This window comes from Rhinoderma darwinii, chromosome 3, assembly GCF_050947455.1.
Source record: "Rhinoderma darwinii isolate aRhiDar2 chromosome 3, aRhiDar2.hap1, whole genome shotgun sequence".
NCBI lineage: Eukaryota > Metazoa > Chordata > Amphibia > Anura > Rhinodermatidae > Rhinoderma > Rhinoderma darwinii.
The window spans coordinates 18,770,861-18,798,391 of NC_134689.1; the positions used below are offsets into that span (position 1 = coordinate 18,770,861).

General features: G+C 44.2%; 1 protein-coding gene across 2 annotated transcripts in view; it reads left to right on the plus strand.

Moving 5' to 3' along the window:
• Positions 1-2,201: 2,201 nt before the first annotated feature.
• Positions 2,202-27,531, plus strand: part of CRY1 (cryptochrome circadian regulator 1) — a 38,782-nt gene continuing 13,452 nt past the window's right edge. Inside the window, exons 1-5 of one of the 2 annotated variants that reach the window (XM_075856063.1) lie at positions 2,202-2,839; positions 23,130-23,238; positions 23,413-23,555; positions 24,007-24,191; positions 26,523-26,611. In XM_075856063.1, coding sequence (XP_075712178.1) covers positions 2,682-2,839; positions 23,130-23,238; positions 23,413-23,555; positions 24,007-24,191; positions 26,523-26,611 — 684 coding nt within the window. In that variant the 5' untranslated portion in view covers positions 2,202-2,681. The remainder of the gene's footprint in view (positions 2,840-23,129; positions 23,239-23,412; positions 23,556-24,006; positions 24,192-26,522; positions 26,612-27,531) is intronic. The other variant, XM_075856062.1, reaches the window with a different exon arrangement.

The window sequence follows — 27,531 nt, forward strand, 5'->3', positions numbered from 1 at the left end:
TATTTTTACGCGTCGTCGTTTGACAGCTGTCAAACGACGACGTGTAAATAACAGGTCGTCTGCACAGTACGTCGGCAAACCCATTCAAATGAATGGGCAGATGTTTGCCGACGTATTGTAGCCCTATTTTCAGACGTAAAACGAGGCATAATACGCCTCGTTTACGTCTGAAAATAGGTCGTGTGAACCCAGCCTAAGGGTATGTTCACATGCTAGCTGTCATTTACGGCTGAAATGACAGCCTGTTTTCAGAAGAAAACAGCTGCCTCGTTTCAGACGTAAACGCTCCTCCTTGTAATATACGAGGCGTCTGTGATGCTCGTATATCTTGAGCTGCTCTTCATTGAGTTCAATGAAGAACGGCTCAAATTACGTGGCAAAGAAGTGTCCTGCACTTCTTTGCCGAGGCAGTCAATTTACGCGTCGTCGTTTGACAGCTGTCAAATGACGACGCGTAAATGACAGGTCGTCGGCACAGTACGTCGGCAAACCCATTCAAATGAATGGGCAGATGTTTGCCGACGTATTGTAGCCCTATTTTCAGACCTAAAACGAGGCATAATACGCCTCGTTTTCGTCTGAAAATAGGTCGTGTGAACCCAGCCTTAGACGTTTTTTGAGCAACTCGTTTTTGGAGCTGTTTTCAATAGAGTCTATGAAAAACGGCTCCAAAAACGTCCCAAGAAGTGTCCTGCACTTCTTTTGACGAGCCGTCATTTTACGCGCCGTCTTTTGACAGCGACGCGTAAAATAAAGGCTGGTGGGAACAGAACATCGTAAAACCCATTGCAGGCAATGGGCAGATGTTTGTAGGCGTTTTAGGGGCATTTTTTCAGCCATAATTCGAGGCGTAAAACGCCCGAATTACGTCTGAAAATAGGCCGTGTGAACATACCTTAAGGGTATGTTCACACGTCTTAACAAACAACGTCTGAAATGACGTAGCTGTTTTCAGGCGAAAACAGCTCCTGAATTTCAGACGTTTTTGCAAGTGCACGCGTTTTTAGCCGCGTCTTTTACGGACGTAATTGGAGCTGTTTTTCATTGGAGTCAATGAAGAACGGCTCCAATAACGCTGCACTTCTTTGATGCGGGCATCATTTTACGCGCCGTCTTTTGACAGTGACGCGTAAAATTACAGCTCGTCTGAACAGAACATCGTAAAACCCATTGCAGGCAATGGGCAGATGTTTGCCGACGTATTGCAGCCGTCTTTTCAGGCGTAATTCGAGACGTAAAACGCCTGAATTACGTCTGAAAATAGGTCGTGTGAACATACCATAAGGGTATGTGCACACGATATCGACAATTACGGCTGAAATTACGGAGCTGTTTTCAGGAGAAAACAGCTCCTGCATTTCAGACGTAATTGCTCGTACTCGCGCTTTGCGAGGCGTCTTTTACGGACGTAATTTGGAGCTGTTCTTCATTGAAGTCAATGAAAAACGGCTCAAATTACGTCCCAAGAAGTGTCCTGCACTTCTTTGACGAGGCTGTAAGTTTACGCGCCGTCTTTTGACAACGACGCGTAAAATGACAGGTCGTCGGCACAGAACATCGTAAGACCCATTGAAAGCAATGGGCGGATGTTTGCCGATGTATTTGAGCCGTGTTTTCAGGCGTAATGTTGCAGAAAATAATTATTATCAGAATAGGATTTTCTGCATAGAATAATTTTTCCATTTTTGGAGTGAATGCCCATTAAATAGATGACAGGAGATTTTCTGGGCCAGGGTGAGACATGGCTGTTGTTTATGAGAGAACTAGGGCAGGTGTGAATGTGGGTTATATAACCAGCAGCCTGGCAGCTACTTATAGCAGGGATTATGCTGGATGTCTGACAGAGGATTACTTTGTAGAGACGCTACCATAGGACGTGCTGCCCCCCAACATTTGCAGTTCACCCCCAGAAATCGCAAACCGGCGGGAAATAAAAAGTACGCAACTCTCAGCACCAGCACTAACCACTCGCTGTACCGCGCATGCGCCGTAATAAACGCATACAGCCTCTAGTCAACGTGCTCATCCGGGAACTTTCCAGCGCGTCCAACCCTATCTCCCGAAGCTCCTACCCCCCCTCCTGACGTCATGGGCCATAACAGTCGAACGTAAACTGAGCAAGCTTCTTACCGAATGCCGCTGATACAGTATCTAACCCTAAGTTAACGGTAAATAACAATAGAAATAACTGGCGGGGGTAACGAGCGGAAAAAATGTTTCCTACGTTGTGAGGAGAGGGAGCGGTGTGGCGAACACACCACAGAAACGTGAGCGCTCTGAGGACACGTGACGGGGTCCGGCCAATCAGAAGTAGAAGGTGGAGCTTAGGTGACGTGCTGTGTGGTGTGCTGAGAGAACGGTGCACACTTGGTTGAGGAAAGCCTGAGTAGGTGGTCGTGGTTTTGGGGTACACAGACCGGGAGCCGTTTTTTTCTCCGTGCACACAATGTTAGGGAGACCACGGCTACATTCAAATATCCAGGCAGAGCCCCCATTGTGTATCTGGCTTACAGAGGAGGGTCGTAAAGACTAAGCCCCCCAAAATCAGTCTGACCCCAAATTCTCTTCAACTGGAAGCCATGAGTCTGCTCTGGACTTGACTCCGACATCAACTTGAGTCTATACTTGACACTATCTAGTAAACCTTCTGCCATAATCTTTAAAAAAAACTAACAAAAAAAATGGGGGTGAATGCCATCCACTGGTTCAGGAAGGGGCTCCGGCTCCACGACAACCCAGCCTTGAAGGAATGTATCCGAGGAGCTGACACGATCCGCTGCGTCTACATACTGGACCCCTGGTTCGCTGGATCATCTAATGTGGGAATCAACAGGTGGAGGTAAGAAGCATCCGTGTTTATTTTAGGGGAATTAGTAAAATGTCCTTAAAGGAATTGTCCATTCTGGTAGGATTAATCGTTTACAGGTTCCATCGCTGGAGGGCAGGGAGTCCGGACCACCCATTGATGATCGGTCTTTATTCAGGACCCTTTAATCCGTCGTAAACCCTTCCGTTTCCATGGCTTTGGTTTTGTACGAGAAGTCCATTGATTTAGCTTTGTTACATTTATGGATTTGTATGTACAGCCAATTAGAAAGTAATGATTAATGAAATCCGCCAATTAAAGTGGGACGCCCCCGCAGCTGGTTGGTGTTGTAGCACCAGATCCCGCTGGGGGTTCATTCTGATGTCAGATAACGCCGTGACTTGCCGCATGACGATACCTTGGTGAAGGCGAGCTGTGTATGTGATCTATATAATGTGTTATGTAAATGTATGACTATTAGTGTGGTGTTTATATAACATGGGGGGGGGGGGGTTCACCTACTTGCCACCTACTTGCCACCAGATTGCTTCAGAACAAAACTTCTTTTATGACCTATGTAGGTCTACCGGTCCGGCAATTTACCAGAACGTATAACATTTGTATCTAGGTGTGTATTGTTTCCATTGCCAACCAATAGCTTCCCCTCCTGGCAGGCAGTCGGGACCCTCTATTGCCCTCCTGGCAGGCAGTCGGGACCCTCTATTGCCCTCCTGGCAGGCAGTCGGGACCCTCTATTGCCCTCCTGGCAGGCAGGACCTAGCCACAGTGGCATAGTTGGTTATGGGCAGTAATCCAGAATAGCGCAATGCAGCCCATAAAAAGCTGAGATAACCGCAGTTTAGAATATTAGAATTATTTGGAGACGTGGGTGGGAGGTCTGCACTGGGGGATATGACTTGTGTAGAGTCGGCTGAGTTATGTAAGAGGGTGTAGTGGGGTCTATGTGCAGAGCTTTTGTTTTAGTTGCTGAGTACTTGTCTCGTGTGCAGCTCTCCTCCCAACAGACTCTTTACAAGGCTATTTGGGTTATGGGATCAGTCATTGCACCTTCCTTAATCGGATTCTGAGTGTTGGTCCGTGGATATGATACATACTTTTCCATGGATCCCTATAACTGCATCCCACGTCTATGGCAGAAGCCATACTGCTGTCTCCTGGGTCAGGATGTTAGAGGACAGTCTGTATTATGAAAGCTGAGATCTTGACACCACGCTGCAGCCTGGTATAAAATGCTGCATGTGCTTTATAAGACTGGGGTTATAGTGGGTCCGATGTCTTGCGACAGACGCAGTGTCTCTTGTGACCTCTTTGTAACATAGTAGTCCTACAGTTTTACCGTGGCAAAATGTTGCCGTGAACCCCAGTCTAGATGTGATACAAACTTGCTGCAAGATAAGACTGAAATTGTCTAAATGGTGGTCCGACGCTATATAAATTGGGAGCATGAATGCGGTTCTCTGTTTAAGATCAACGGCTTGATACGCCAGTGGTCTCCAACCTTTTGCAGAACTACAACTCCCATCATGCCCTGGCTTGCAGCATTTGGAGACCACCTCCTCGAGATCTTTACTTCTTGTAGATTACTAAAGGTCAGTTCACACAGGTTTGTTTTTTTGGTTTTGATGTGGAAACCGCGTCAAAATCAGCAGGAAGAAAAAGGTCTGAAATTGCCCCCCATTGATTTTAATGGGAGGCAGAGGTGTGTGTTTTTGTTTTCCGGGTGGCTTTTGGCTGCTCACGGGGGGGGGGGGGGGGGAAATAAATAAAGCGTCAAAGGTTTCTGCCTCTGAAATCAATGGGAGGCAGGAAAAACCTGTGGCGCTAGTTTCTGAGCGTTTTTTGCTGCGGTTTTTGCATTCGGTCCTTGCATTAGCTTCAATGGGCAAAAAGCTTAGTTAAAAAAAAAGTGCAGGTAGTTAACCCGTTAGTGACCGCCAATATGCCTTTTCACGGCGGCCACTAATGGGCTTTATTCTGATACATAGGCCTTTTCATGGTGCTACATCAGAATAAACAGAGCAGGGAGCCGTTAAATCTCCCTGCTCTCAGCTGCCAGAGGTAGCTGAGGGCTGGGGGCGTCCCTGCTCGAACGGGTGAGATCGATATCAGTATCGATCTCACCCGTTTAAACCCTCCGATGCGGTGCTCAATAGCGTGCGCCGCATCTGAGTGGTTTTGGAGAGAGGGAGGGAGCTCCCTCTCATCCCACTGACACCCGACGATAAGATTACCGGGTGTCTGTGTCTCCGATGGCAGCCGGGGGCCTAATAAAGGCCCCCAGGTCTGCCTGTAGTGAATGCCTGCTAGATCATGCCGGAGGTGTGATTATGCAGGGAAAGAAGCTGGGCTGGAACAATGAGAAGTGTATGACGCGGATTGGTCACTGATTGGTCAGCGTCCTACACTTCTCTTCACAATGCCCAGTTGGTAAAAAGTAAAAACACGCCCAGTTGGGCATTAAGAAACTAATTTGCATAAATCTAAAATTGCTCAAAAATGATAGTTTTTAAAAATAAAAAACAGTAATCTACATTACAGCGCAGATCACATTATGTAGGAGATAGGGCACTTATAATGTGGTGACAGAGCCTCTTTAAAAAAAAAAAAAATTGTGATAAAAAGTCTCATCTACTCCAGAATGGAACCAATAAAAACGAAAAGTCGTCCCGCAAAAAAAAAAAAGCCCTCATACAACTGCATTAGCGTAAAAATAAAAAAGTTATGACTCTTCAAATGCGGAGACATGAAAACAAATAATTTTGAGAAAAAAAAAAGTGTTTTCACCGTGTAAGGCTATGTTCTCACAGAGTTTTTTGCAGGCGGAAATTCTGCCTCAAAATTCCGTTTGAGGCAGATTTTCCTCTCCCTGCACGCCGATTTTCATGGCGTTTTTCGCCCACGGCCATTGAGCGCCGTGGGCATAAAACACAGTGAAATCTGCTTTCTCTGCCTCCCATTGATGTCCCTTCTTTCTCCCGCTCGCGGGAAAAAGACGCCCTTCTCCTCCCATTGAAATCAATGAGAGGCATTTCGGGCCGTTTTTGATGAGTTTTACGGCGTGGTTTCCGCGTCAAAAAAAACTGTGTGACCATAGCCTAAAAGTAGTAAAACATACAAAATCTGTACAAATTTGGCATTGTTACAATCGTAACAACCCGCTGAATAAAGTTGTGTTATTTATACCACACAGTAAACTAGATTTAGGATGCAAAAAGAGTGGCAAAATGTCTGTTTTTTTCTTTCTATCTCCCCCCCCCCCCCCTAAAAAAGTAATAAAAGTTAATCAATAAGTTATATGTACCCCAAAATGGTGCTATTAAAAAATACAACTTGCCCTGAAAAAAACAAGACCTTACACAGCGGTCGACGCAAAAATAAAAAAGTTATAGCTCTTGGAATGCGACTGTGGAAAAACGTAAAAAATAGGCTGGTCAAAGGGTTAAAAACCTGCCTCAGAACTCCAGAAGGCATTCCGAGGCAGATTTTGTTCTGCCTGCAAAAAAAAGTCTGTGTGAAAAAGGGCATAAGTTTCAGCATTTTTCTAAGCTGTACATCTGTACATGGGAGTAATGTGGCGGATAGTTGGGTGATGCTGTATTTTTGGCAGTGTGATCTATTCTCATGCTATTTCCCTATGTTGCATAATTCAGATAAGTTTGCGTTTAATGAACTCGCCCATCTGATCGGTCATATGGGAAGACCAGTTATTGATGGCGATGTTGTCACACATGGGAGGGACTGCTTTCTGTTTTCAGTGTCCATAAATAAGCTTTGTGTTATTTTTGCTTTGTGAAACTACAACTCCTGACAGCCTGCACAGAAGCTGGGGAACCACAGGTTGGAAACCACTGCCCAAAGCTGGGTGTAGTAGTTTATCACAATGACCTTCAATGTGACAGAGTAAATTTCATTATTACACACAGAACATGTTTATTGTCTCTGTACTGAGCTTTGGGTGTAAACATTTCTTAAACGGAGACGGATTGAATGTGAAGGCAGCAAAGGTTGAATGGCTCTTGTTGAATGAACTTTCCTCTGAAAATAGCAAAAGTAAAAATATGGAGGGGATTCTCCGTCCATCCTACTTTCTACCACTAGCAAAGGTCTCAGACTATAAGGCAGTGGTTTTTGAACCGTGCCCTGATGCTGGGTGTTGTAGTTGCACCATGGGTTGCAGAACACTGATGTTAGGTGTCATAGTTCAAAGAGTATTTAGGGCTGTGAATAATAAAAATGATATGAAAAATCTCCTACCTGTTCAGACCCATAATCTTGTCCATAGAGGGCAGTATTATCATGACTGACACCTCTGGGGTTGTGTACTATATAAGTACCTGTTACCTGACACACAGTCATTGAAATCCTCTATTATCTGCTAAACAGTCTGGACTCCAGGCTGATGCATTTTAGGCCTCGTTCATATGTGCGCTAGGGCTCCGTTCCGACGTTTCGTCTGAGCTTTTCGTCGGAACGGAGCCCTGACGGAACGGAAACCATTGATTTCAATTGTGATGGATCCGGTGCCAATGGTTTCCGTTTGTCTCAGTTGTGCAAGGGTTTCATCGTCTTGGCGGAATCAATAGTGTAGTCAACTACGGTATTGATTCCGTCAAAATGACGGAACCCTTACACCGTGTGGCTAATGTGGCAAACAGGAAGTAGCGTTTAGACTGCTATTTCCTGTCCTGGAAACAAGGCAGAAGTAGGACTTGTCCACATGTAACGGAATTGCTGCGTATTTTCCAACCGGAATTGCGGCAGAATACAGTAGCGGCAAAGTAGATGAGATGCAACTAAACTCATCCACACACTGTAAAGTCTTCATCACGAAATTGACCTGCGGTGCGTATTTTTTGTGCCGCAGCATGTCAATTCCTGCTGCGGAAAGTGGACAGAATTGCGTTTTCCAGAGGAGATGTCGCCATCTCCCAACATTGGGAAAAACGCAGCAAAATCCGCACCATTTTCTGCAAGAAACGGTACAGGTTTTTCCGCAGCAGAATTTCTGGTAGTTTCTGCAGCAATTCTGTTACGTGTGGACAGGCCCGTACGGTACCTAAACCACCGAGTATACAAGAGCAAGATTGCCCACAGTTCCTTTTTAAAAGGATTAAGGAGCAGAGTCAAGGTTTTGGCTGGAGGTACACTTTAATCCTACTAGATCATCTAAGTGTGTATATGTATGTAGTGCAGGAAGATGTCTTTCTCCGGGGTTCCTCTGAGTTATAATAAAGAGTGTATTAATATATATAGTATGCTGATGCAGACCACCCTGCGCTATTGATTTTGACGAAAAAACGGAAACCAGTAGCAACAGAAGAGTTACCATTGAAATCAATGGTAATGCAAACGGAAATCTATGGTTTCGGTTCATGGGTTTCCCCCTACGGAAAGGTCTGATGGAACGCATGAACGGAAGCCCGACGCTGAGGGGAACGAAGCCCAAGTGCTTGCAGAGAAGAAAATCGGACAAAAAAAGCGGATGCCACATGGAAAGCAGGGACGCAACACAGACATTCATATATGTGAAAACGGTCCGTTTTTTGCATACGCAAATCTGACGTGCTAGCGTAAGGCCTGACTGTTACAAGAGTGTCCCTTTAACGGAAGATCCAGAACTCAGAAAAAAAAAATTCTCGCACTTGCCCAGAAGTCTGTTTCTTCCTTCAGGCCGGCCGTCTGGGATAATGTTTCATCCCATGTGACCACTGCAGCAGCCAATCAATGACGTTTCATCCCAGGAGACGGGCCGGATAAGTGCTGCAGGTTTCCGCAGCGGACATCCCGGGTGAAAAGCTGTACTACCTTTTTAGTATGAACTCCCTGCGGCGCACGTGCTTTTATGCAGCGTATTCGCCCCGTGTGAACTCGGCCTTAATGTGGAATAGTTTGCTGGAAGAGAGCCGCTATGGGGAAACAGAAATCAAAACAGCCACTAGGGGGCCGCAGACCTTTCAATTCTCCAAGACCCTGCTGGATGTTATGGGGTCAGTACAATTCTGGAGATTTATACAGGATGAAGTTTTGTCGTACAGCCTGCACAGATAGATACTTGTGGCGCACGCACTATGATTTATGTTGTGTGTTTATTAGGTTCCTATTTTATATGTTCACTGCGGATTTCAGCCTTTTCAATGTCGAAGGGTGAAATCTGCAGCAAAATATGCAAATAAATCAGGAGTATTTGGCTGTGAAAACGCTTTTTTTCATTGCTGCGTGAAATCTGTGGAAAACTCATCTGCAGCATTTCCGTTCCGTGTGAATCCAGCCCTTCAGTGCCGATTCTGGATTGAAAATCCGCAGCAATTTACAGTACAATACGTGTGGTGGCTTAAAACACGATCCACATGTAGCGGAAAAAAAAATCATAACGGAATTGAAGGCATAGTATGGATTTTATTTGCAGTATGTTAATTCTGTTGGGGATTCGTCACAGATTTTCACTGTGGATTTCACCTTTTCAATGCATAGGGTGAGATCTGCGCCAAAACGCCTCAATATCCACGTATAACTCATGCAGACTTAGCCATGGGTTTACGGCAGAAGATGCCCACTCCATAATTTAGCACAGTGAGAATGTTGCATCGGATTGGGGCGTCTACATGGTGCATTAGCAAAGTTTAAGTGATTGGTGCAAATGTAGCTGCTCAATCTACCCCTTATGTGTCAGTTTTCCAGCACCTGCCTGGCACTTTAGGCTATGTTCACACGGGGTATTTTGCCGAGTTTTTTGACGCGGAAAGCGCGTCGCAAAACTCGGCAGAAACGGCCCGAGAACACCTCTTATTGATTTCAATGGGAGGCATCGGCGTCTTTTTCCCGCGAGCAGTAAAACTGCCTCGCGGGAAAAAGAAGCGACATGCCCTATCTTCGGGCGCTTCCGCCTCCGACCTCCCATTGACTTCAATGGGAGGCAGGAGAAAGCGTATTTCTCGCTGTTTTATGCCCGCGGCGCTCAATGGCCGCGGGTGAAAAACGGCGCGATAATTGCCGCGAAAATCGGCGTGCAGGGAGAGGAATATCTGCCTCAAAGTTCCAAATGGAATTTTGAGGCAGATATTCCTCCCCCAAAATACTCCGTGTGAACATAGCCTTAATATGCAAAAAAGCATCAAGAGCTTCACTTCATTGTTACATCAGAGGAACCTGTCCTACATAAGTGACTGCAGTCAGGACTGGGGTGTGTAATCGGGACTATTGGCAGGCATTTTACTTGGTGACTCCACAGATTTATGCCAGGCTACTATGTGCAGTACCATATGCCAGGTTGTTCTGTCACATATCCAGGCCTGCTCCCATTAGGTTATTGATGTCCCTCCCAGTATGCAGAGGAGCTGGATAAACCTTCACCTTGTCTGTGCTCGGATAATTCACTCGTCGGTGTAGTGAGTGGTTTGTGCACTTTTGCATTTTCTGCAACTTCCACATCTTTTTTCGTCATTGCCTGTAACTGTGAATTGATATCAGCAGGTAAACTCCTTTTTCTTGGCACACATTCAAAACCGTAACCCGGTGTATGACGCAGACCGGTGACTTTCTCAAGGACGACATGTACAGAAGTCGATAATCTGTCACATCAAACAGCCTTGTCTCACTGGAGATTGGGAACATAAAGGACTGCATTGCCCGGCTAATAATGTCTGAGACGTTTCACCAGTATTTATGACTGATACGTTTTGGCTTTGTCAGTGTTCACTGCAGTTCTGGCATTGTGATCATAAACCAGTAAATATATACAGAGAAAGGACCCTTGTAGTTGGTGGGCATATGTTTACATTGAAAAAATTGGTTTGCCTGCCGGCAAAAGAAGCCCTGTTTTCCAACTCACAAGATTGAAAATAGAAAATAAAAAATATATTTATTAGGTTTATGCAACAAGAACAAACTACATAGATGTTAAAACAAGGTCCAATGCTGACTCCAAATCGGCACAGTGCAGAGTATAAGGAGCCTGGAGTCAACGGCTGCAGCACGTCGCACTCAGCCCACAATTAGATTAGAGGAGTCAGCAGGACAAGTATTTAAAACAAGGAAGGAAGCCCCCCCGACATGTTTCGCTACGATGTAGCGTCTTCAGGGGTATCGGGGCTACTGACAGCGCGCGGCGAAAAGTCAGTGTTTAAATGTATCATGGAGTTGCTCCACGTGTTCCCCTGATTGGCCACCGGCCAATCAGAGACGGGGCAGGGGACAAGCCCTCTGACAGATGATGGACATCCCACGCTACCAATGACTGACTAATTCAACTAGCCAATGTGGATAGAATAGAGCGCACAGGCGCATTGAGGTGAAAACAGGTAAGTTACTAACAATTACTTGCTATTGATGCGCTTGCGCAGCAGCAAGAATAGAAGTGATAGAGAAAAAATCCCACATTTCAGCGGCTGTCACAGTGGAATTACTGTCATAGTCATAATGGCCAATCAAAGAGGGGGCAACAGTCGAGCCCCCAATTGAGTAGTGGACGTCCCATATCACAATTGCCGATGACTCATAAAGCCAGCAAGATCACAGCAGGCGCACACTTGCATAGGGATAAAAAAATATAAACGTCACTGTGAGTGAATGCACGCCAAAACCATGCCAGCACCCAGAGACAGTGTAAGGAGATCAAATATGCCAAGGAGCTATATTAGTAGCCTGCCAGCGTGTGTAGTGGCGATTTTTGGGAGCGGATGGAGCAACTACATTACTCTGTAGCTAGAAGGTCTGGTAATGATGGCATCGACACGACTATGTCAGTTCCTAAAGTAGAGCTAAAATTATGTAGGAGTAGTTGTTGCCTACAAACTAAAGTACATAGATCAGTTAGTAGAGTTAATATAGAAAAAGTAAGATAAATGTTTGGTTCAAAAAGGGTCCTGTTTTATAAGAAACAGGTACCAAGATATCTAGTGATCGTACATAGGCAAAAAATGCCATTTTAGTGGCCAGTGGTCTAGATTCGTAACATGATAAGCGCATATGTTTTCATAGAAACGCGGCATAAGTGAAGCCCTCATTAAGACCTCCTGGGCTAAGAGAGCCCATGCGATGGATCCAACGCGCCTCCTCCTGGAGCAGCTTGCGGTCCAAATTACCCGCTCTTGGGCCAAGTTTAACCTGTACGATGCCCCAAAACTGCAACGAACTGATATCTCCATCATGAACATAACGTATATGTCTAGATAGAGGTGTATACTCTCTATTATTAATGGTGCTGAGGTGTTTGGATATTCTCCTCCTCAGCTCCTGTATGGTCTTGCCCACATAAAGCTTGGGACAGGAACATTTGGCGATGTATACAACTCCCTTACTCCGACAATTAATGAATTGTCTAACCTGATAAGTTCTATTATCAATGGGATTAGTGAACTGTTTGGTGGTAGGCATTAGGTGACAGAAGGAACAGCGGCCACATGGATGAGAGCCTATGACCGATGTCTTGAGCCAGTTTTTAGAGACAATGGATGGTCCAGTATGATGACTATGCACCAAATAGTCACGTAGATTCCTACCTCTGCGGTAAGTGATGGTAGGGACAGAAGGTACAAATCCCAGGAGGTCAGGGTCGGACAAGAGGATTGGCCAATGGCGTTCAAGAATACTACGAACCTGTTGGGAGCCAGTATCAAAGGTGCCAATACATCTGACACTGGCAGTTCCACAGGACCCAGTAACGGCGGTAGTGTGTTGTATACTAGCGGATTTGTGTTCAGAAAGTAAATCAATTCTATTAGTGGCTCTTGCTCTGGCATAGGCTTTGTGTAGCAATTTCCTAGGATAGCCCCGTGCTAGGAATTTAATAAATAGGCCATTGCACTCTCGTTCAAAAGCCTCCTCATCGGAACAATTACGTTTAGCACGAAGATATTGTCCGATAGGTATTCCTTTTTTAAGAGCAGGGGGGTGGTAGCTATCCCAATGTAAAAGGCTATTGGTCGCCGTAGATTTGCGTGAGATGTCAGTATGGACACCACCAACAGGGTCCAAGGAGATTTTGAGGTCCAAAAAAGTGATTTCTTTTTCGTGAATAACATGAGTGAATTTCATGCCAATGTGATTAAGATTAAGTGCATGCATGAAGTCATGAAAGGTGTTAAGGTCACCATCCCATAGGAGGAGAATATCATCGATATATCTCCCCCAGAATAGGATGTGACAGGTGTAACAGGCCAGTGTGTCAGTGAAAACCATAGTATCTTCCCACCACCCCAGAAATAAATTTGCATATGTAGGTGCGCAGATAGTGCCCATTGCTGTTCCTTTGATTTGCTGATAGAATTTATGGCCAAATAAGAAATAATTATGTGTAAGGAGAAACCGAAGAAGTGTTAGAAGAAATTTATTGTGTGTATGGAATTGTGTACCCCTCATCAAAGGCTGGGAAGAGCTCCTAACTGAAAGCTCTTTAAAATTATTACAATACCTCCTGGAATTTGAAAAGCGGGAATATAATAAAACTGCACAGCAACTTGAGAAAGAGATTGGCGACATTCAGGGTTTCAATTCCCTTAGTGAATTTAACAACTGTGAAATCCAATTGCAAAAAAACATTGAGAAATTACAAACTGAGATTAAGGAGAGGAAGCACCGTAAATATATCAGAGATCGTAAGGACTTTGATATTGGTCAAGTGTATTCATACAAAACACAATCACAATTCGTCCGTAAACGTGTGCAAGTCTTCACTGACTTCTCTGATTCGGAGGTATCTGGTACTGACGATACTGTACGGTCCCCCAATTCTAAACTGGGTATTAAGCGAAAAAATACTACCAATAGATTCAATTCTTCAAAACGTAGTACAGTACAAACGAGATCTAATACAAAATGCCAGTCATATCCGAACATCACCACCTCCTCTTACTCTCCTTCGTTATCAACTTTTTCAGTACCTATCTCATCTACGGCTGCAAGTGCACTCCCTACACCCCGCATCATTGCAAGCGGTTCCAGTCAAACCCCCATGGTATCCAAATGCCCTACGGGTACTACGACAAATATAAACGGACCACCGAACACTTTTCCTTTTTTAGGGACTACGAACCCACGATGGAATCTGGGCTAAGATTATCCTCTGTGTCACAGGCACAGAATATAAGTGACCAGATGCAGGTGTATAATATCTCCTCTGCACAATTAAGTGACTCTCAGCTGACACTGTTACGAAAAGGTCTGTCTTTCACCCCCACTCCACTATTTGATGAATTTACTTGGAGCAAAGATGTCAACTTATTTGTTAGAAAAATAGCTCTACATAAATACTTTAAAAATAATACCTTTAATATGGAAGACAGTAATAAAATGGAACGTGATACACTCATGGATCTTGAAAGCCTATTATACGAGAATGAGTTCGGACCTACTACAGCAGTTGGTCCTTTCTCATCACTACGACTGAAATCCAAACTCACTCCACCTTTTTCACAATATGCCCACCTGGACGTTTTCGCTAAACTGGTGTGTGCCGACTTGAAAAAAATTAGACCAGATAAAAAGAGAGCACTCTCTAATCTTGGTAGTATGGAGAGAATAGCTCTGGATGAACTCCGAGATAATGAACATATCACCATTAAGCCCTCTGATAAGGGGGGCAATATTGTCATTATGGATCATGAAGACTATGTAGCCATGGTGCATAAACTGTTGGACGACACTACTACGTACCTAATTCTGGACAAAAATCCAACGGATCGTTTTTTGAATGAACTCTTTGTTTTACTCGATACAGCCAAGACACAAAATATGATAAGTAACGAGGAATTCAAACGGATTTATAATTCCACCCCTACGTTAGCAACCTTCTATGCTCTGCCTAAGATTCACAAGATGGTCCGCCCAATACCAGGGAGACCCATTGTATCTGGTAATGATAGTCTCACCCAGGGCATAAGCATGTACCTGAATGAGATTCTCTCGCCATTTGTCACCTCCCTCCCTTCCTATTTAAGGGACACCAAGGACACCATCAACAGGATCCAAGAGATACATGTCACTCCCTCCACTTTCATAGCCAGTATTGACGTCGAGTCACTTTATACGAATATCCAACACCAATTTGGTCTCACAGCTGTTGCACATTTTCTGGGTACTAAGGGTACACAATTCCATACACACAATAAATTTCTTCTAACACTTCTTCGGTTTCTCCTTACACATAATTATTTCTTATTTGGCCATAAATTCTATCAGCAAATCAAAGGAACAGCAATGGGCACTATCTGCGCACCTACATATGCAAATTTATTTCTGGGGTGGTGGGAAGATACTATGGTTTTCACTGACACACTGGCCTGTTACACCTGTCACATCCTATTCTGGGGGAGATATATCGATGATATTCTCCTCCTATGGGATGGTGACCTTAACACCTTTCATGACTTCATGCATGCACTTAATCTTAATCACATTGGCATGAAATTCACTCATGTTATTCACGAAAAAGAAATCACTTTTTTGGACCTCAAAATCTCCTTGGACCCTGTTGGTGGTGTCCATACTGACATCTCACGCAAATCTACGGCGACCAATAGCCTTTTACATTGGGATAGCTACCACCCCCCTGCTCTTAAAAAAGGAATACCTATCGGACAATATCTTCGTGCTAAACGTAATTGTTCCGATGAGGAGGCTTTTGAACGAGAGTGCAATGGCCTATTTATTAAATTCCTAGCACGGGGCTATCCTAGGAAATGGCTACACAAAGCCTATGCCAGAGCAAGAGCCACTAATAGAATTGATTTACTTTCTGAACACAAATCCGCTAGTATACAACACACTACCGCCGTTACTGGGTCCTGTGGAACTGCCAGTGTCAGATGTATTGGCACCTTTGATACTGGCTCCCAACAGGTTCGTAGTATTCTTGAACGCCATTGGCCAATCCTCTTGTCCGACCCTGACCTCCTGGGATTTGTACCTTCTATCCCTACCATCACTTACCGCAGAGGTAGGAATCTACGTGACTATTTGGTGCATAGTCATCATACTGGACCATCCATTGTCTCTAAAAACTGGCTCAAGACATCGGTCATAGGCTCTCATCCATGTGGCCGCTGTTCCTTCTGTCACCTAATGCCTACCACCAAACAGTTCACTAATCCCATTGATAATAGAACTTATCAGGTTAGACAATTCATTAATTGTCGGAGTAAGGGAGTTGTATACATCGCCAAATGTTCCTGTCCCAAGCTTTATGTGGGCAAGACCATACAGGAGCTGAGGAGGAGAATATCCAAACACCTCAGCACCATTAATAATAGAGAGTATACACCTCTATCTAGACATATACGTTATGTTCATGATGGAGATATCAGTTCGTTGCAGTTTTGGGGCATCGTACAGGTTAAACTTGGCCCAAGAGCGGGTAATTTGGACCGCAAGCTGCTCCAGGAGGAGGCGCGTTGGATCCATCGCATGGGCTCTCTTAGCCCAGGAGGTCTTAATGAGGGCTTCACTTATGCCGCGTTTCTATGAAAACATATGCGCTTATCATGTTACGAATCTAGACCACTGGCCACTAAAATGGCATTTTTTGCCTATGTACTATGTATGATCACTAGATATCTTGGTACCTGTTTCTTATAAAACAGGACCCTTTTTGAACCAAACATTTATCTTACTTTTTCTATATTAACTCTACTAACTGATCTATGTACTTTAGTTTGTAGGCAACAACTACTCCTACATAATTTTAGCTCTACTTTAGGAACTGACATAGTCGTGTCGATGCCATCATTACCAGACCTTCTAGCTACAGAGTAATATAGTTGCTCCATCCGCTCCCAAAAATCGCCACTACACACGCTGGCAGGCTACTAATATAGCTCCTTGGCATATTTGATCTCCTTACACTGTCTCTGGGTGCTGGCATGGTTTTGGCGTGCATTCACTCACAGTGACGTTTATATTTTTTTATCCCTATGCAAGTGTGCGCCTGCTGTGATCTTGCTGGCTTTATGAGTGATCGGCAATTGTGATATGGGACGTCCACTACTCAATTGGGGGCTCGACTGTTGCCCCCTCTTTGATTGGCCATTATGACTATGACAGTAATTCCACTGTGACAGCCGCTGAAATGTGGGATTTTTTCTCTATCACTTCTATTCTTGCTGCTGCGCAAGCGCATCAATAGCAAGTAATTGTTAGTAACTTACCTGTTTTCACCTCAATGCGCCTGTGCGCTCTATTCTATCCACATTGGCTAGTTGAATTAGTCAGTCATTGGTAGCGTGGGATGTCCATCATCTGTCAGAGGGCTTGTCCCCTGCCCCGTCTCTGATTGGCCGGTGGCCAATCAGGGGAACACGTGGAGCAACTCCATGATACATTTAAACACTGACTTTTCGCCGCGCGCTGTCAGTAGCCCCGATACCCCTGAAGACGCTACATCGTAGCGAAACATGTCGGGGGGGGGCTTCCTTCCTTGTTTTAAATACTTGTCCTGCTGACTCCTCTAATCTAATTGTGGGCTGAGTGCGACGTGCTGCAGCCGTTGACTCCAGGCTCCTTATACTCTGCACTGTGCCGATTTGGAGTCAGCATTGGACCTTGTTTTAACATCTATGTAGTTTGTTCTTGTTGCATAAACCTAATAAATATATTTTTTATTTTCTATTTTCAATCTTGTGAGTTGGAAAACAGGGCTTCTTTTGCCGGCAGGCAAACCAATTTTTTCAACATAAACCAGTAAAAACATAAAATGTCTCAGTATTGTCAGCACACTGCTACTGGCAATCCAATATATGGGGTCTGTGATGTTCTCTCATAGACATAAGACTGGAATACCCCTTTAAGATTAGTGGGGTATATTTGCCTTGGAAATGCAGGAGTTTAAAATGCTCTTGGTTATAAAAATGTCTTGGTTTTTATAATTTTACATGTACAATTTTGTCATCTTTCTCCCCCAAAAATTAAGATGTGACTGCAATTAAGACTCTGTTCACATCAGTGTATTTTTCTTTTATGCACCGTCGTAGGAACAGACGGACCGGAAAAAAACTTGTAAAATTCCCTTTTTTTACATTTTTTGGGCCTTCGTTGCGGTCAGTTTGGCTCCGTTCTGTCAGGTTTCCGTCATTTTGCTGGAAACAATAGCTTAGTCCGCGGTGACCTTTTTTTACTCTAAATAACTAAAGAAAAAGGTCCTGCTTCACATGGCCGTCTTCGGTATGTGAGGTATGGACCGTGTGTAGACTATTTCCCGAACTGAACACTGTTCAGGGAGCCGGACTCCTAGCATTATAGTTATGTATGATGCTCGGAGTACCTGCCTCACCGCAGGAATACTGTCCCGTATTAATAACAGGATTACAGTATGGGACAATATTGCCGCGGGGAGACAGTGACTCTTAGCAGCATGGGTGACTGTGATGCTGGGAGTCCGGCTCCCTGAACTGTGTGTCTCACGGACTGAGCATAGCCGTGTGCATTAGGCCAAAGATTCGGTCCATTAAAAACTTAGGCCTCATGCACACGACCGTGTTTTTGCGGCCTCAATTCCCCCGAAAATCCACGGGAGAATTGCGGCCCCATTCTTTTCTATGGGGCCGTGCACACGACCGTAGTTTTTGCGGTCCGTGCACGGCCCGGGAGCCCCGGACCGCAGAAAGAACGGGCATGTCTTATTACGGCCCGGTTCTGTGGTCCGGGCTCATTGAAAACAATGGCCGCGGCCATGTGCATGTCCCACGATTTGCGGGCGGCCTGCGGCTGACAGTCCGCAGCCGGCCGACCCGAAAATCACGGCCGTCACACGGCTACGGTCGTGTGCATGATGCCTTAGTAAAACTGAAGCAAACGGAAAGTAACGTTTTATATAATGTGTATAAATGTTTTTATATATTTTTGTGTCCACAATTTATCTGTTTTTGTGGACCCATTCCTCCACGAATCCATGCTAGGGCCACAAATTCAGGCCTTAAATACTCAGGACAAGTCATTTTACGGTCTGGATTTGCGGCTTCACAAAGAGGTGACATTAATATTTTTTCATTTTTTTTGCGGATCCGTGATTCCCGGTGACACATGGATGCACAACAGATGTCTTTTTGCAGACAAATGGACCGCAATTGATTGCGGCCTGCAAAACCACTACAGTTGTGTGTGTTATTAGGCCTTACAGATCAGTCAAAAAAAAACAGTTTACCTTCCATTTGTTTTAGTATGACATCCTTTTCCGTTAAATTTGACAGGTGTTTTAAAAACGGAAGGGGCACTGTATTTGGTAACAGAGCCTAACCCCAATATCCTTCTTCCCCCCTCCATGTCACATTAGCAGAGGTCCAGGAAGCTGAGATATGAGGAGCTGCTTGATGGGTTCTCGTACCGTAGAGCTACTTGTGCTTGTATGTGTCCTGGAGGAAACACTGGTCACTAGTCGTCGTCGTCCCCCCCCCATGACCAGCACGAGTAGCTCTACAGGGACCCATCAAACCGCTCCTCATAGCTCAGATTCCGGGGGGGGGGCTTCACTTTTATCTATTAGGTTTAAATAAATATGGACATTGAGAAGCAAACAAATTTCCTGCTTGTTCCACTTGGGTTTCCAGATAACTGGATATTCACCAAACCACTGCTGCCCTGACATGTCACTTGTCCTGTTCGAGACCTTCGGATTAGTGTCGCTGGTGCCCCGCAGTTTTCAGCCGTCCTTATATAATGCACATTCTACATAAACAGATCAATACTTGTCTTCCTCTTTCGTTCTCCTGCGTCGTCCTCCCGTGTCCATTAGGATTTCTCAGACCTGCTATAATGGACTGAAGTACAAACCTTATTATATTGTGTTAATCTTCTCGACTGCTCCGTGTGATGTGGCGGCTTTATAGCGTTTACTGCTGATGTACCGTATTTTATAATGTTTTAAATTTTTCCCACTATTATATCCTCGCTCTCACACCAGTGATATTACAGTCAAGCTCCCAATTCCCTCAGGACCAGGCAGGATTATCGGCCCAATATTTTCATCTCTGATTGGGGAAGCCACTGGTAACTGAAGGACGACCAACCTTTTATCCAGACTCCTGCCATAATATATGTACACAGATATCCCACCTATTCACAATAGGTTGGCGAGTAGTCTTATCAGACAAAATATAATAGCCGCTCCCGACCCCCAAACCTCATTTAGTTGCCGATGGCTTCTCGTTTGCCCTACAGCGTCCACTACAGGGGGATATGTGGTATTACACTCTGCCATTCAAATGTGAATTGATATGACTAGCCTAAGTTGTGCTTCATCCTTGTCTGCAATGTAGTTGAGGTGGGGACTCGGACGCTTTAGATTTTTTTTTTTTTGCGTAATAGTAGTCATGGCGCACATTACGCCAGTTCGGTTTGTATCCGTAAAAAATATGATTAGACGAGGTAATGTGGTGTCGACAAACAGCAATTTTTCACTCCGATATGGCCGATCAATGGAAACCCAACAGTTTATCGTTTGATTGTTGCACGATATTACACGAGGCGATTTATCTCTTACATTTGAACGATCACACAGATATTCATACAATAATCGCTCCGTCTTAAGCCCTATTTTCACACTGTGTAGTGGTTTGTGCTATTGGCACCCGGCTGCTGAATCTTACGTCCTCTCGTTATTATACAGTTATGCAAGCAGTGCCCCTGCCCCATTTAATCAGTAAATACAGCAAAGATGACCACACATGCCCGTCACACGTAAAAGACCTTATTTGGGTACTTTTCCTTCTGGTTCAGCACTAACTTTTTCTGCCCATTTTGTCTTAAGCCTACAGAAAAAAGGAAAATAATTGATAACCAGTTCTAATGTAAGCAGCAAAGTAGGTCAATGTGAGAGCTGACTCCCCCTGGTGGTTGCTATGGACGATGACCTACTTTCTGGAAATTGTTGTAATATGTGAGGAAAACGACACAATGAAAAGCAGAAAATTGGTTTCTGATGATTTTTGTTCCTCTAATTCTAGGCGACCCAAAATAGGCGTAAATTATCTTTTGTTAATAGGGAATGCCCGGACTTTTCTTGCAGACACGTGGGACAAGGTGCATTACATAGGTTTTATGAGCGCATTGATTTTTATATAAGCATCGGGGAGATATTTAGCGAAGCTTTTACCTTTTATGTGAAGAAATGAGGCCGCTCGCACAGGATGCTGCAGGACTACTGGACTGAAAGTTAAAAAAAAACCTCCTCTCCAAGTCCTGGGAACCTGACACATGGATAACTAATACAGTGTTGTCCCACCAGCTTCCCCATGCATTCAAAATATTCTACCGTTTTGTGTATACAGCTTCTCTGCAGGTTTTTTATTTTTTTTCCATCTACCCTATTTTTCTTGCTAATCTTGCAGAAAGAGGGTGCCGATAACGCAAAAGTACTAATCTATGTGCCAACGGTGGGTCCGGATGCGGTCTACCTGTCCCTGGAGAAATGCAAAGCTGGTGTTCTAGTAACCCATATTACATTATTCAAACTTGTTACAAAGAGGGGTTGTCTCTGGAGGACCCGGCATGTTCGTATGTTATATGCACAGCACGTTGATGGACGCCACGTAATTCTTCTATTCCCCTGCAGCTTCACCACTTGAGAAACAAACACTTTGCCGCTGTGTTCCCTTGCAGGTTTGGCTCTGTTCACGTTTCGGAGGTATCCATCAGATGGATTTCTGGACGTATTCCTCTGACAGAAGGCTGCCACGTGTGACACTATATAGGCATACAGTGGCATGTCGTCAGTAGGCTCCCTTTTATATATCGCCCATATGTTTCTTTTAACTGTATCCCTCTGTATCGAATAGTCTACTACGCAATCTTATTCAGGCCCAGTTACATAGTTACATAGTTTGTACGGTTGAAAAAAGACACATGTCCATCAAGTTCAACCAAGGGAAGGGAAAGGGGAAGTAAAAAATTTCTACACATAGGAGCTAATACTTTTTTGTTCCAGGAAATTATCTTTGCCTTTTTTAAAGCCATCTCCTGTCCCTGCTGTGACGGCTCCTGCGGTGACTATTCCATAGATTCACAGTTCTCACTGTAAAGAAGCCTTGTCGCCTCTGCAGGTTGAACCTTTTTTTCTCCAGACGGAGGGAGTGCCCCCTTGTTTTTTGAGGGGGTTTTACATGGAACAGGATTTCACCATATTTTTTGTATGTGCCATTAATATATTTATATAAATTAATCATGTCCCCCCTTAGTCGTCTCTTTTCAAGGCTAAATAGGTTTAATTCTTTCAATCTTTCCTCATAACTTAGATTCTCCATGCCCCTTATTAGCTTCGTTGCTCTTCTTTGTATTTTTTCCAACTCCAGGGCATCCTTTCTATGGAGCCCAGAACTGGACTGCATATTCTAGATGAGGCCTCACTAATGCTTTGTAAAGTGGTAATATTACATCCCTGTCCCGCGAGTCCATGCCTCTTTTGATACACGACAATATCCTGCTGGCCTTAGAAGCAGCTGATTGATGTTGTGCTGTTATTTAGTTTATGATTTACAAGTACACCCAGATCCTTCTCAACAAGTGACTCCCCCAGTGTAGCTCCCCCTAGGACATATGATGCATGCAGGTTGTTCGTACCCAGGTGCATAACTTTTCATTTATCTACATTAAACTTCATTTAATGCCAACAGGACACCCTTTTGCATACGCTGGCTAAATGGGGACCTTACGGATACGTTCGGCTTATGCATTTTTTTTCTGGTTATGCTAATGGAGCTGACAAATGGCATGTGAGCAGAGCCTTAAGGTCCTTTTACACAGCCAATGTGGGGCGTGAAAATGGTTGATCGGCGCACGTTTGCTTCTTCCACAAGGCACACTATATAGCAGATCACGAGAACGGGTTTATTTTGCCGTTCCTGGGAGCCCCATAGGAATGGAGCGGTACTGCACGTGTTCAACCACCACTCCTTTCATTTCTATGGGGCTGCTCTGTGCTCTTTGGCAACCCCATAGAAATGAATGGAGCAGTGGCTGAGCACGTGCAGTACCGCTCCATTCCTATGGGGCTCCCAGGAATGGCAAAGCCGTTCTCGTGATTGCGGTCGGACCCCCACCGATCAGATATTTATCACCTGTCCTGTGGATATGGGATAAATAATGATCCTCATGAGAGAACCCCTTTAAGCCTTGTTCACACAGTGCAGATTTGCTGAATCTTGTAGACACTTGGATTTGAAGTGCTTGTATCTTATGTCGAGGGAGCTTTAAATAACACATTTGTATATCTGGCGCCGGTGGTATCCGTCGTACAACCTATACTACGCTGCATCGTGCAAACCGCTTTTAGTGATTTGGGTTTTTCTCGTCTTAGTTTTTTATTTTGTTTTTTTTGTTTTAGATTTCTGCTGCAATGTCTAGAAGACCTTGATGCTAATCTGCGCAAATTAAACTCCCGCTTGTTTGTCATCCGTGGACAACCTGCTGATGTGTTTCCTCGGCTCTTCAAAGTAAGTTTTCCATCATTGTCGTCAAAGAAGCGGTTTATTAACATCTTCTGTTCATTATGGCTGCGTTTCCATGACGATATACATCGAGCCATATAATTCAGTAAAACGTGCTGTTTTGCGTTGTTGCCGTTTTTATTAATATTTAGATGTATTTTTTTTTTTTTTTTTTTACAGGAATGGAAGATTAGTAAATTGTCTATTGAGTATGATTCCGAGCCATTCGGAAAAGAGCGAGATGCCGCAATCAAGAAACTAGCGAGCGAGGCTGGCGTGGAGGTCATTGTACGCATTTCACACACGCTGTATGAGCTGGACAAGTAAGTGGTTTTGGAAAATCCGCTAATACTCTTGTAACTGGATTATAGTGGATTTCCAACAAAAAACATAAAATTGTCCTATTAGTAAATCGGAAGCTAGAACGATATCCAAAGTTTGGATATGTTATATTCACTTACAGAGACCTTAGCATTTTTCTGTTTTGTTGCGGAGGCCATTGTGGAAAAAGTGACAACTGGAAGTCCAGCCATGTTGGTTGTCTCCTTTGACTTCTCAAAAGTCGATGGTAAAGAAAAGTGACCTTCTTCAAAACACATCCTAAAACAAGGTCTCGTGATCGAATTACCCGCAGAATCCAGCGGTCATTTTTCTAGTGATCTGATTGGTTGCTATAGAAACCTGAAATTATCCCTATACTTTAGTAGACTTTCGTCATAAGTACTGTAGGGCATTGGGAGTTTAACGTGACGTCTCTGATTTAACATTTACTAGGATCATTGAGCTGAATGGTGGGCAGCCTCCTCTAACCTACAAAAGATTCCAGACGTTGATCAGTAAAATGGAGCCACTGGAGATCCCGGTAGAGACCATCACGTCTGAGATCATGGAAAAGTGCTCCACTCCGGTGTCCGATGATCACGATGAGAAATACGGGGTGCCGTCTCTGGAAGAATTAGGTATATGTTTGTATATTTATTGGTAACCCATTGATCTTCCAGGTAGTTAGGCTCAAGGTTTGTTAGTGAATATATGGGATTGGATTTCCGTAGAACTGTGTGTTTTTTTTTGGTTTTTTTTCTATGACTCCACCTCTGCTATGCAAAATTGCAAGTCTAAGCATCTGAGATTATGAAAATGTTCATTCCCCTTACGGGTAATTTATTTGGGCACTGATGTCATGGTTTACAGGATGCGTTCTGGCCCGTCATGATTCAACCCTCCGCCCCATCCACTTATAATTGATCCATCAGAAAACCTGATGGAAAAGAACTAACACAAGTGTGAACAGTGCCCTATATATAGAAAAAAAACAATACAGCGGATAGTTAGGAATTTGTTGTATTCTGCATCCCATCTCCCCCGAGTTTTCTCACTGATGTGTATGCCGGTACATATTTGTGGCTATCCGTCAATGCTTAGGGAGAAGGGGGGGAGAGCTGGGGTCCGGAATATAGCGCCACCTGTGTCCCTGAGATGCATCTGATATTGCAGCTCAGTGTCATTCACTTGATTGGTGCTGAGCTGCAATACCAAACACAACCCATTAATAGTAGTGGTGCAGTTTCTGAAAAAAATAAATCCGCCTTTAAAGGGAACCGGTCACCAGTATTTCACCTATTAAACCAGTAATACCAGGAGGTAGTGGGTGAAAAATCATTTCTATATAACCTATAATTGTCTTCTTAGTCGGCTCTGTAGCTTTAGTATTCAGTTTTTTAGTGTTCCTGCACCGTATGCTAATGAGTATAAAAGTCATAGCTTCATTCCTCAAGTCTTTCTGAGTTTACCCCGCCTCCTTACTTTTGATTGACAGCTCCTCGCCTTCCCCCAGCACACAATATCCCACGCTTGTGCATTGATGTCCTCTTCTGGTAAGTGCGCACAAAGGGACACCGGATTATTACGATAATAGGCGCAAAATGTTCGCAGACCGTTATTTACAGTCGGAGGAGGAGTTTAGGAGAGGGGATAACGGCAATGAACTTTTGATAGCAGCGACCAGTGAGGGATAAGTAAAGTTCAATAGGTTAAATGCCGGTGACAGGTTCCCTTAACGCTCACATGGCGGTAGACCAGTTCGGATTTGCTAATGGTCGATAAGTACAGGCTGCTCTGTATCTTTATTCCTTGTTTGCTACGTGGATACTGAACTTACATCCACATCTTTTATGAAAGCGGAGGCTGTTTTATCAATAAATCATGACACCTCTGTTTGTTTATCATACTAAAGCGTTCTACGTCACCCACATCACATCTTAGTTGCCCAGATACACTGTAGCACACATGGGAGTATGACTTGCTTGCACGGATAAGGAATGAGTGGATGAGTTAAATTTTTTTCTACACCTTTACACCCTTGACTCCATTTGGTTTTCACATCCTTAAAGGGGTTGTCCCACAAAACACATGTATCCTGTGGATAGGGGATACATGTGTGATCGCTGGGGGTCTGACCACTGGGACCCCTACCGATAAGGAGAACAGGGAACCGAAAGTCTCCCGAAGTGCTCCATGAGAAGCATGGGACTTCCGGGGTCTGTGTCCGGCAGCTCCATAGAAATGAGAGGAGCGCCGATCACAGGTGTGACTGGCACTCTATTCATTTCTATGGAGCTGCCAAACACAGACCACGGAAGTCCCATGCTTCTCATGGATCACTTCGGGAGACTTTCGGTTCCCTGTTCTCCTTATCGGTAGGGGTCCGAATTCGGGACACTTCCGAATCTTTTCTGTGAGATTCCAGCAAGGCAAGCGTAATCTCGTTTGAAATGACAGGTTACATCGTAATCTCACGAGATTGCGTTTGCCTTTCTGGAATCTCACAGAAAAGATTCAGAAGTGTCAGGATTCTGAATACACATCATGTCCTGGCTGGAGGTAATGTATATTCATTGTCAGGACACTACAGTAATGTTATAATGTTTGTATGTGGCTGCACATAACGATATAACTATATCGCTAGTGCCGTGTAAATGAATGGGGAGAAGTGTATGACGCTGATTGGTCACTGGTCAGCGTCATACTCTGTACAACGCCCACTTGGTCTAAAGTAAAAACACGCCCACTTGGGCATTAAGAAACTAATTAGCATAAAGCTAAATATCGTTCATAAAGTCTTAAAAAAATAGATCATTTTTTTTAAAATAAGCATTACTGTCCCCTACATTACAGCGCTGATCTCCTTATGTAGGAGATAGGACACTTATAATGTGGTGACAGGGTCTCTTTGAGCAACTGGCTAGCCGATAGAGAAAAAGTAACGTCCTGTCTTGTGGTCATCTGAATAGGTTTTGACACAGAGGGATTACCATCTGCCGTGTGGCCTGGAGGGGAGACTGAAGCACTGACGCGCTTGGAAAGGCATTTGGAGAGAAAGGTAAATAGAAATGAGATGGGATTGTGTTTCGGCTCTATGGCGAGTTCTGGTAAAAAATGATGGCATTAGAGCGTCAATGTTTTTCTATGAGGAAAAAACTAATTCGTGATGTGCGATGATTGCAAGAATGCCAACTGTCGTCAAGCAACGTTTTCCACCAATGGGAAGCTTTGCGGTATCCTGCAAGTTGCTGTGATTTTACTGTGACTCGCAGGAGGCCAAATGTCGCCATGGAGCCCTAGGTGAAGTGCTAGGTTGTGGAAAGCGGTTTGCCTTGGAGTAGTTACTGTAGGGTATTTCTCACTGATTCCTTTTACATGCTACAACGACATACAGAGGTAACTGTAGATCAACTTTGTCATTTCTGTTTAAATTGAGTTTTTATTCATGCAAATTCTGTGTGAAGTTACTACCTCTGGGTGTTTCCCTTCCTGTAATCTCCTGTCCACCTCTTGTCAAGAAATCGATCTCCAGTTACAAAACAGAGGAGACGGACTGCGGGTACTGGGGGTTTGTCTCTTCACTGCCACGAACAGAGAATAGTGTCAGTCCTCATACACGCAGGACTGTTTATTCTGAATCGTTACTTGTAAAGTTAGGTACACTTTAAAGCCTATAGCAGAGTCCTGCGCCTTTTATAATCTTGGACCTCGGCATGCCCCATCAGATGCTGTATTACAGAGCTAGTCTCCGCTAAAATTAATATCTTTGCAATACGGTGTGGTGTCGGGCACTATACATTCACACATAGAGCTGCAATTCTTCAGTGTCATTTCTCTGGCCTAGACCTCCATGTCTGCTACATCAGCATTCACTTCCTTCTTTCTTCTCCCAACCTGTCCAATTTTTTTGCACCTCTTCCCTGTACACTTGAATCACCGCTCTTACCCATATGAAGAAAAGGAGGAAGTCTAAAGATC